Here is a 12,253-nt window from a genome sequence, read left to right on the forward strand (position 1 = left end):
CTGAAGTCTGCTTTACAATTAGTTGCAACATTTTAGAGAGCTCCAGCCTCAATTTCCAGTTTCTTGCTCCACTATTATTAGAGCAAACTTCCTCATTAACTTCTACAGTGTCACAATAGGGTGATTTCAAATATAAGAAGGAAAGCTGTCAGAATTTCTTAAGCAGCACTCCTTTCCATGCAAGCCCAGTTAATCCTAGATTTCAGTCATCTCTGACTTCTTCATTTTCTCACAGGACACTACAGATGAAAGTAATTCCTCCTTGACATGACAAATTGCATTTTTCTGGTCAATGCAGATCAATTTATCACTTCATCTGCTAACAATAATTCTCTCTGTATTTATGCTTTGGTTTCAAAAACAATTTTACGAAAGCTAAGTGTTGATGTTTTCCAGGAATTAATTCATTCAAACCGTCACATTTCAACTAACACAAACTATTCACACTACATTTTATAATTAAATGTATACTAGATAGAGGCAGTAGTGAATATAGTTTCTTCTGAGACATTTTAAGAAAATACTCGGGCAAAAATATTCATCAAAAATAATAAAAAAAAAAAAAGGATTAATTATCTAAAACATTCTTCAAGGGGTGTCATCTATGTATGCATTATACTGTGGATCTACTGCACACATCAGAATCAGAAAATACCCACCACTGAAAGAGGATCTGTAAAACAACATCTTCAATCTTCCACTCATAGTTTGTATGCATGAAATAATTCCATTTGCCAATACATTTAGGGATCTATTTCATTAACAGAAATATATGTCTGGTACATTATGTCCAAAGGAAAACAATACCCAGCAAAGCTGGTGGTGGATCTTGCACCACTTTGTTGCTCTAGATAAGGTGATCGTGGCTGGCTGTCATAGCTGGGCTGTAGCGATCCCACATGTTCAGCTGCAACAGCCTTCCATGGTTTTCTGACTGCTTGAAGCTCCAGCACGCTGACGGGCAGGTTGTGGTCTGCAGAAGACCATGTCAGGTCTCTCAAGCCACTCGAGGGCATCACCAGACAGTGAGACAGGGATTCCTTATCAGGACAATTATATATATTATATTATATAGGCCTCCAGGGTTTTGATCAGATATTGGCTCCAAATCTGAATTTCGTCCTTGTACGAGCTGAACTTCTTGCTCTTCTTCACTAAGAAGGTAAAACTAGAGAGCAACCCTGCAGCTGTCTTTATAGATCAGGTTTTTCTCTCTCTGCTTCTCAATTTCAGAGAACGCAAATATTTATTTTTTCAGATAATCCCAAAGCTTGTTAGGCATGAGGTTTAAAGTACAGCAAATATCACACTTTCCAGGAATATGACTTCCTTCAGGCAAAGACACAGCAAGAATGACTATCCAATGTGAGTGCCATAGAAAATGCACTTTTAAAGCCCACAAGATACACTGAAGACATATAAGGTGGACAGAAGGAAAAAGAGTTGGGAGCAGGGGTCTCACTAGTGACAAACAGTGGAAAATCAGCTATGGTGCACCACAAACCCCATAAGCACTGCTTCCTTTGTACCAGGTACAAACAACCACAAGTACCAAAGTGGAAGAGAATAAATAATTCATATAATAATAATAATAAAATAATTTAAATATAAAATAAAATAATAATAATATAATAAATAATTCATATACTCTGTTGTACATACTGGTATAGATAAAAGAAAATTGCCTGAACAATAACTGTGTAAAAGTACACTCATCATGTAAGTGCCCACATGGACAAAAATATGAAGACTGAAACCAGGATAAAGCATAAAAAGCATAAAAAGTGAGCAGTTAATGGAATTAGCTAATATATACAGAATTAGAAAATCAGCTTCTAATTTCCAAAGGCCTGTGCAGTATTTGGCTCATCTGGACAAGAATCTGCTCAGTTCAAATGCGTCCAAACTGGATTATTGTTCCAAATAAGAAGCCTGACAGCTAAATCAATATGACTCCTGGGACCGGATGGCTGGTGTTTAATGCACGCAGAGCAGCTACTTTTTACAGATGATGTGAGGGACGTGAATAGGTGCTTGCTTGAGAAGGTGAAAAAAAAAAATCACAGAAAAAGGAACTTAATGTGCTGCTAATTTAAGGTACCTGTATTGGAACAAAACCAGTCTATAGATTTATGGCCACTTTACTGCTGTTGAAAATAAACTGTAGACCCACAAGCTAGGGTTACCAATGCATCTTACTATAATAGACTTGTGTGACTGACTGGATTTCTTCTTGAACTGAGATTCTTATTTGAATTCAAACTTTAACAGAATAATTTTCTGACAAGACAGTTGTAAATCCTCAATGAAATATGCTCACTGTATCTAGAGGCCTTTTAATCAAGTTAATGGCTTTTCTTCGGCTGCTCAAATTATCCCTATATGTCCCCAAACCTTTCAAAGTAATTCTGACATGGATTACGACCGCTCAAGCCAATCGTCCCTCATTACTTTAGCAAAAGGTTTTGATTTGGGGGCAGTAAATCTGGATGGCATGGATCAGATTTTCTTACTGTGAATGAAGTGATAACCTCATGAATGGTGTCAGGACTCAGGATCCAGAGACTTCGCCAGCTAAAGCTCTCGTGCGCACAAGCAGCTGCCAAACTCACAGACAGCATCCGAGTGACAGAGAAGGGAATTCTCCAGGGCTTGGCAATTTCCTGTATTTTAAAGCTCATGTTGATGTCTCTGTCTTGCTAAACATCCAGAATCAGGGATATTTCTATGGGAGTGCTGAAATGAAGACTGATTAATTCTTAGTGCCCAGGAACAGAGGCATGCTTCTGCTTTCAGAGTGCAATACACAATTCCTTTCACATCCCAGAGACACATGCCCTGGGTCCAAGCCACACTCCCATGCAAAGCTAGTGCCAGGGTAGCAGTGTCCAGAGGAAGTGCGTGTTACTTCTCTCTCACGCGTACAGCAATTGCTGCTCTGGCACTACAGCTCCTGTTCAGTCTCCTTAACTCTGGCTCAGTACTTGGTGCCTGGGGCCATAATTCTCATCCCTCATACTGGCACAAAGCAGGATTAGATCAGCAAAGTCATGTTGATGTAAAACACACACGAGGAAGAGCCATATAATACCTGCCCTTGTATCTTGCTGGCTCCATCGTACTATTCTGCTTGCCTTTGACATTTGGAACTCGTGGAAATGTTTGTATATGGCAAATCCCTAATATTCTCTTGTCATAAATTTACTGTTTGGAAGAAGGTTTGTTCACAGAAAAAGAAACATATATGAAAGATTGATAAATGCTGCTGAGCTTTGATTTGTGAACTGGGCCCTTCTTATCCAAACATCTGTTTATCTACAAAACAAATCAAGGAATCAAGGCTAAATAATTAATCATCTAGTTCAATAGCCAAATGAAAAGCAAAACCAAGCCCTACAATGAATTTTCACTTTATCCAATGGTTTACTTAACCTAATCTAAAAATTTTAATCTGTTTTTATTTAACAATTTTAAAACTTTTTTTAAAAAAGCTTTGAAACAAAACTACCCAAGCCAAAAAACTTTGATTTATAAAAAGACAAAACATTTTTCTTGCATTTCCTCCTGCCTTTGCAGATGAAGCTAGTCACTAAATGCAAACAGAATTCAAGAAGTCCACTCCCTACCATTATGCAAGATAGGATCCCTAATAGAAATAGTGACCATAGGATCACTAATAAAAAATTTTTTTCCCAATGTCTTAAGCAGCAGCAATATGTTTCTGAAAATGCTGTTCAGTGTCTTCTGTTTTCAGGATCACCAGTTATTTTTATTTCAGTCTGCCATCCTCACCAAATATGATGATGAACAGATGACAAGGGATGGAACTTCTGAGATTCTTTCTCCAGATCAGCCAATTCATTTTCCAAATTAACTGTTCAACAATCAGTTACTTAAGAAACAGTTGCTTTTGATGGGACCAGACTGCAGAGCCTGCTGGCAATTCTATAGGCGTTCGCTGCTCCTGCTGAGGGGCTACATCTACTGTAAATTTGGGCAGCAATCTGGGAGCTGACACACTAGGGAGACGGCACATGAAGGGTAGCTCTTTTGGATCAATAAAGCCCACCCCAAAGGACTGTGTAAGGACCAATTTTTTCATATTTAGAAATTAGAAGCAAGGTGAACACAGAAACAAAGTTCATCATGCATCTGATTATAGTTAAAAAAAAAATTTGTAGTTTTTAATCAGAAGTGTAGTTTTTTGATACACTAGGCTCAAGAGGAAATATTTTATCCAATGCAGACACAGGCAATATGTTCAATTTTCAATGATTTTCTCAAGTTCAGGTCACTGGCTGACCAAAGCAAATGCAAGGAAGTTTTCTCCTCCATAATAGTTATTAAACGGAAATGGGAACTGCAACAAAATGTTTACTGGATTACTACTGATGACTACAGATAAGATTTCAATAATAAGTAATTAATGCAGAACAACAATTTTTCCTGCTATGGTGATTTTTAACTTGAGAATGAGGCTCAGATATGTAATTGCATTTTCAAAAGTTCAGAGGTTTTTGTTTTTTCTCCCCATCTCCTTTGCATAAAACTTCTCTTTAACAATAAAATAAAATGAATTTGAAAGATACTATAAATGAAAATGTCTTCATAGATACAGATATACTTACAACAGAATTACAAGAGTATGGACTGAAAGAAAGGAAGGATAAGTTCAAAAAGTTCATAAATAAGAGACTCTGAAATATCATTCCTTTGCCTGTAGAAGGACATTTTGTTCACAAAAGTTCTACTCAACTCTTGGAACAGCTAGCTTAGACTATCTTGTTCCTCAGTTTCCCAAAGTATACGACAAAAATAATATACAGCTTCTAGGAATAAAATTTCCGTTAAAGATTTTCAGTTTGTCTGAGACAACTGGAAAAAGGGTCCTAAAGTCTAACAGAATATGTAGAAAGAAACTTGTATCTCAAATATAGCTTGTAACACTATCTCAGGATGAAATGACCTTCCCAATCCAATACAATTTAATAGACCAACATGTTTCATGTCACCTTGTTTGAGAGTTAGAGTCATGTCACCTGGCACAGATTATTTCTATTAGAAAAAAATATTTAAAAATATCAGAGGAACCATATATTCAGCCATCAAGGACAGATGAAAATACCATAGCCGGTCATGCATCCCCTAGAGAGAATCCCTGAGCCAAACTTGCTTTTAATATTACAGCAGGACCTTTTACATCAGTGGGGAGGTGGAGTGAAAAAAAAAAAAAAAAAAAAGAGGAAGTATCATTTTAATGTTTTTCCTCTGGCACTGTCATTCTACCAGAAAAGAATCTGAGCAGTGTGTGTCCAAACAACATACACAGGGCAATTCCACAGAAATAAAGTCCACTTATAGTACATTATTGCTGTATGCAAAATCATCATAATTTTCAGGACTGTACCTGCACTTTCTTAGAAATGTCAAGTAAGCAGGTCACTTAAATATTCTGTAACATGTATCTAACCAGGAAATGGGGTTTGAGCTGCTGTTTCCCGTTTCTAAATATTTGGGTATTTAAAAGTTCAGCCTCAAGCACATATTCATCTATGGCAGTTCAGTTGTCACTTGTAATACAAATCAAAAGATGATGGCAGAATCTGCCCAGAAGTTCAATTCCTTCCAGGGTCATTCTGTCTGTAGTGACCACTTTTCCACAGTAACCACATCACTTCCATCTGGCTTCCATCACCTGAAACATTTTTTGCATATAAAAGCACATGTATAGATATGTACAAAGCAATCATCTACTAACTATAAGATTTCTCTGGTCTAAAGTTTTTTTTAATGGAAGATTTGTTTATACATCATGACTTCTGACATCATCACATTTTCCACTACTACATGACAAAAGCATCCTTACGTTCATTCTGTACTGGGTGTGCTTCTGCAGATTAAGGTACAAAGTCTACAGATAGAAGAAGAGCTGGATGAATATCTTAAAACATATTCATAAGAATATACTGATTTCTCACTAAATGGATTTCAGTTGCAGTCAGGCAAATATTTACTGTCAGGAATGTCTGCAGAAATAGTATGTTTTACAAAAATATTTACAGAAAGCAAATTTTGAATATGTAAGTAAAAGTATTCCCAGAAACTTGAGTCCTCCAGCAAGAGAAACAAAATTTGACTGACTAAAATCCAGTCAAAACAGCTTGTTTGACTTGCAGTAGTAAAGACTAGCAATAACCTGTTCCCCAGCAAACCATAGACAATGAGTTATTATTAAAATGATTAAGCAAGTAAATGCTGAATTACTACAATGGTCTACAGACATATTAGCTCACAGATGATTTTCAGACAGAAAGGAAGTTGTCAAATGAAATGAGTCATTACATGAAATTCATCCAGCTCTGCCTTGTGTGTTAAACAGCACTAGAGCAGAGTCCAAAGTATAAAATCTGGAAGGGCTAATTTACTTCCAATAAATGGTGCTTCAACAGTAGCTTTTTCATGCATAGTCCTAGAATGATTTTTGTTTTCCTATCATGGTACCTCAAGTGTGTTTCAGTATTCTTTTAACATGAAATAAATTGCAATTATTTCAATCCTTCTAGTTGACAACTGACTTGATCTCGAACATATTCACCTCCATTGGCTCAGTAACACTGGCCTTGTTATTGATCCTCTTCTTGGCAGTTGTGGTTTCAGTCATCGCTGCCAATAAACGGGCGACTCAAGGGACCTACAGCCCCAGCCGGCAGGAGAAGGAGGGATCCCGTGTAGAGATGTGGAACATGGTGCAGCCTCCACCAATGGAAAGACTGATTTAGGAGGAAGCATTCCTCCATCCTGGAAGATGGCTAAAGCAAGGACAGTGTATATATGTTAGATATGTTCATTTTGATTCTGATACCAGGAATACTCATTTAAAGATTGCAATGACTTTGGACTTCCAATATTTTTTTAAGTTCAGCATTTTCATTTTAAGTTCAACATTTGAATTCTCTTGGTATTTAAGTGAAGCAATGCCAGTTATCACTGTTTTGGACCAACACGTCCAAGGACAATTTTATTTGCACTGGAAATTTCAGCCTTGGTAATGAGCAGTAGGCATTACAAACAGTAGTGGCTTCTGGGATACATGTAAGTGCCTGCCTGTCAGATGCAACATGAATAACAGCTTCTCATTTGTGTTTTCCTTTGACTGCGTAGCAATCACTGCTGTAGACAATGAAGATAAATCAAATAAGCCTGTACATTAAAGACAATTTAATTCTGTTACAAAAGGGTTTAGCAGTAGAGCTGTGTCTCAGCATATCTACTTTCATTCTTTAATCAGGGATTAAAAGGAAGCTATGAAAAAACTCTCCATGAAGCAAAATAAATGTTTCAAATTTAATTGGTTTTCTTTCCTCCAGTTCTCTCATTTTACCTACTGCTCCACCACTTTTTACTGAAAAGAATTTCAGTTTCCACCTCTGACAAGAGAGACACATTTCTCCATGTATAAAAGACTACGTTCCAAAATGCCCAGTGGACACAACCTGACCTCTCAAAAGGTCTGAAATCTAAACATCCTAAACAAATTCCAAGCACCTACATTACTGCCATTTCCTCATTACAGTATTACCTGATGGTCCATTTTATGTAACTATTGCTTCTTACGTTGCAAATATATATTGGCTGCCAAACCAGCAATCATACTCATAAATGTGTTTCCCAAAGTCCATGTAAAATACCAGGGAAGAGGAAGAGGTGGCATGCAGGTAAAGCACAGGCTTGGAAATAATGAGAAAGTGTCTCAACACTGACAACAGAGTTGGTGCTGTTTCTGGAGATCAGACTTCTCATGATCATGGGCAAATAATTTTTTGTGCCTCAGTTTTCCTCTTTTAAAACAGGGATAATTCTGTTTAACTACCTCATAATCCTCATTATTTTCTAAAAAGGTTGCAATTAGTTTTTCAAAAAGATACAATTTTATAAAAGATAAAGGAATAACAGGGAAAATTTGGAAGAAATCTTATAATGAAGTAGACTTTTGAAAATCATGAGGACTTAACAATTATACTTACAGTAGAAAAGGATGTGCCAAAAATACACCCAGGTCACGGTTTTTTTCAATTGTAGAGGCAAATTGCAGGCAGTAACCCATCTAATTTTCACATGCAGTCAAGAAATTAAAGCATAAGCATTGTTCCCACAGAACAGAGGCAACACAGTGGAAAGTTGATGATATTTTATTTTTCCTGCAGTTCAGACTATATGTTCCTCCAGTTGTGTAACATCCCAGATATATATGCATCAAACCTCAGATGGTTATTCCTGGAGTAGCATAATAAGGTACATACACTAAGTATCCAAGAATTTAATGGATCATTTTAATTAATGATCAATTCATAATTCATTTTGATAGAACTCCTTAGGGGACTACTGAAGATCAGTTTCACTCACATTTATTTCCTTATTAGATGATTAGGCAGTAACTACGATAACCACCACATTTTGTTTTTTTTACAGTCCTTACAGATATCTTTCGAAACAAGGCACTATAATAAATATGAGTGGATGGTAGGATTCAAACTGAGTTAAAAGAGCAGAATGTTAAAAAAGCAGAATAAATGCACAACAGATTTTATTCCAGCCCAACTTACAGCTCTCCTACTGAAGCTTATTATTTTGAATTTAATCGTTATTTTACAGTTGCAGTTTAAATGTAGAGAGTTCAAAGAGCAACTAAGGACAGAAAGAAAAAGTTACCAAAAACATGACAGTAAGATTCAGAGATTTAGGGAAGATCTTTGTGAATTATAGCATCATGTAATAACAGATGTAGTAACTTATAATTGAAACTCTTAGTTTAGCCTAGCATTTGTCTTATGACACACTGCTATGGGTAATAAAGATACACTGAAGTTTGTTAGTCATGATTATTTCCGGAAAGATACACATATATTTGAGAAAGAAGAAATTGATTCAAAGAGCGTACAGTCTGAGGTAGATACTGCTTAGCAAAAGACAGCAAAGAACGGTGTGTGAGAAGAGAGATTGTAAGTGAAGCATGAGTGATTTGTACAGATTCTTGCATATTTTTGTTAAGGTTCACTGAAAACAGCTGTGAAGACCTAAAGACCATGCCACTTTCTAGGAATAGATGGCAAAGTGGGCAAAGATGCTCAGTAATCTGTGAGAATAAGAGGACAAGCAAGGAGTAAGTAGACAAAAAAGCTGGAATGATGCAGGCTAGGATAGCCTTGGGTAAGAGAACTTTGAAAATGAGGGGAAATCTAGAAGCAGGAATTGGGAGCAAGGAGTAGAGTGGCACTGAACTAGTAAAGCAGAAGCAAGGAAAATGCTTCTACACAACTGCTTTATGTTCTTGGATTTCAGGTCAATGATATGATAATCATTGCATGAACTAAAAAGAGAAATGAAATTGATAGAGATTTTAGTGAATAGCAGAGATGGAGAAAGAAAAACAGAAATGAAGTCATTTCAGAAAAAGAAGTAGAAGGATATAATAAAGATCTAACTTTGAAGTTAACTGTACTTTGAGCAGGAGGCTGGACTAAATGACCTCAAAAGGTTCCTTCCAACCTAAATTATTATATGAACCTAAGATAAAGATGCAAAGGACAAAAGAGAGAAAGCAGCTGGAGGTCAGTTTGCACAGACAACTAACCTGAAGGAAAGTATTATTGACCACAGTGAAAGATAAAGCAAGAATAAGGAAGCGGCTGAAAGGTCATTTTGTTCTGCTCAGTGATTTGGATTTCTAGACAAAATTTTAGAGACAATAGAAAAAATTTGTACATAGGTAGTAAAATACTTGAGAAGGTGTTGTCACACAAGGAAATCTATAGGGCTGGGCCAGACAGCCAGGAAAATGTATAGAGACAGGAGGAGACGGAGAGGATGAAAACCTGAAGAGTGCTGATAGCAACCAAAGAGAACTCTCAAGGAATATACTACTAAAGGTTCTAAAGAATTAAAAAGACACCCATAAAAGCACAAGAAATGGAAAAACTCACAATAAAATATGAGTGTGGTTTGTAAAGAAGACAAGTCAAGAACACTGAAGGCAGGGGAAAGATCTTTAAACTAAGATTAGAATAGGTCATAAGTGACTGGTATCAGTGGAGAGGAAATGGTGAAAATAATAGTGGTGAAAATTCATGTGAAAGTCAGAGGAAATAAGGAAATGAAAGTAGATGACACTCTTGACAGATGTGGAGGTAAAATCTGGATCGCTTCTTTCAAATGGCAGTAAGGGTGAAGCTGGGTTTTCATAACACCGAGGCTATAGAGAAAGGAGAGAGAGAACTTCTGGTTTCCCCAAAAGCATTGATGACAATATGGACATGCAGAAGACTTAAAGTACTTGAAAATATATAAAGTACTTGAAAATATAACATCTGCTAAATCTGTTTCGCTATTTCTCAAAAGCCAAAAGTAGAACAATTTGTTAAGGACCACTTGCAGCCTATCTGTTCAAAAAATAAATGCACGGTATGCTCCCAAACCATGAACATCTGGACTTTCTCTTCATCTCTAACAGCCTTCTTCTACAAAGAAAGAGAAGGTGTTCAGTCAGAGCACACTACCTGTTCTGTACCAGATCCCTCTGAAGATACTCAGAAGCATGGCAAGTACGAAACAACCTATTACCTTTTCCATTCCCCACTTTCCCCTTGGAAAGAAGTGAAATCCAGCATCTGTTAAACAACAAGGAGTACATTCAGACACAATTCCAGGAAGATTTAGACTAGAGAGAATATAATTATTCCAGCCCCAAAGGATTACAGTGTATCATTACACTATGTGCCTTCTCTGTCTTATATAAAATTACCTGTTCCCTATCTATATGTGCATAGTATGTTAATAGATTAGATGGTACGTTCAGATTACTATTTAGCTGTACAGCATCAAAATGACCAATAAATAGGAATTAGATCAAATTATATGCAACCTATATTTTTGCTTTATAGGATTATTTGATCAGGCATTTACAAAGAAAATTATCCCCAGGCGAGATCTATATTTGCACTTTAAAAAGTCAACATATTTGCTGTTTGGAATCAAGTGATCAAGAAACATTTTCCATATATGGCTATGAGATGAAAGTGCTTTCTGCTATGGTCCAAGGCTGTCAGCCTCAGCTTTTTAATTTGCAGCATTCCCTGACTACATCCATGTTGACTGACTGCGCTGTGCTTATCAAAGGCAGATGTTTTGTGCCAGGTCCTAAGGTGGCATGAATCAACACAGCTTCACTAGAGCTAATTTATACAAGCCAAGAATCTCATGCTCTATTTCTTAAATTACCAGGGTCTTTCCAGCACTGTGGATGACCATTTCCTGCTTGGATTTAGCACAGAACTGGACAGACTCAAATGCTCTGGTTCAGGCAGAAAAATGGCAGAGCACTAAGAGTTTTCTTCACCTCATACAAGTCCAATTCTCACAACGGGCATTCTGCTCGCCCCGATAGTCTCTCTGTTGCTTATAATAAAAATCAATAACCTTGGAAACCAAGACTCCCCTCCAGCCCAGCTTGCAATAGCTGCATTTCCCACGGCACTTCTGGGAAAGACAGAATTAAGACATGCACAAATACTGTTCTTCACTTTCATTTGCCTTTAAGCAACGCCCACCCCTGCCCCAATGGCTATCTTAGCACCTGATTCCTCTAAACAATATAAAGCATTGAAAAGGCAGCAGTCAGAAGAAGCATTAGCAGCAGTAAGAAGGTGCTTTGAGCCAAGGAATGCCAGCTAGCCCTCTCACTTCTGCTCACTCCACATACCCTGCAGAAGAGTTGCCATCATCCAACCTGTTTTCTCTGACCCTCTGGGGAGGGTCATCTGTGCATCCCCTCAGCCCTGCGAGGCTGCCACAAAGATAACCAGACTGCTACAAATCCTCTCAGCAAAAATAGTTAATTGTGCACAAATGATACAGCTTAGTGGGACAGCAAGACATGATCCTTTTGGGGACAAATGAAGACCTTTGCATGTTGCAACGTGACCTACAGGACTCCACTACGGGTAGCCCATGATCCACCTAGTACAGCCATTCCAAACCCAGCGCGGCATTTCCAACCCCCACCAAAAATGGGAGGATACATTTCGTTGAATCCAAACACACCACATCTAGGAATTATTCTCTCTTCTTTTTCTAGGTATATATCAATCAAAATTACCCTATCACATATTCACAGAGAGGAACTCCCACAGGCTGTATTAGAGATCATTAGCTGTTTATACGTAATTGTCTAATTTTCTGTTTTCCAGAAGTTTAAATA

General features: G+C 37.3%; 1 protein-coding gene across 1 annotated transcript in view; it reads left to right on the plus strand.

Moving 5' to 3' along the window:
• Positions 1-6,915, plus strand: part of CRB1 (crumbs cell polarity complex component 1) — an 80,727-nt gene extending 73,812 nt beyond the window's left edge. The window contains exon 12 of the mRNA XM_013961197.2: positions 6,564-6,915. Coding sequence (XP_013816651.2) covers positions 6,564-6,779 — 216 coding nt within the window. The 3' untranslated portion in view covers positions 6,780-6,915. The remainder of the gene's footprint in view (positions 1-6,563) is intronic.
• The last annotated feature ends 5,338 nt before the right edge of the window (positions 6,916-12,253 follow it).

Source organism: Apteryx mantelli, chromosome 8 (genome assembly GCF_036417845.1).
Source record: "Apteryx mantelli isolate bAptMan1 chromosome 8, bAptMan1.hap1, whole genome shotgun sequence".
Taxonomy (NCBI): domain Eukaryota; kingdom Metazoa; phylum Chordata; class Aves; order Apterygiformes; family Apterygidae; genus Apteryx; species Apteryx mantelli.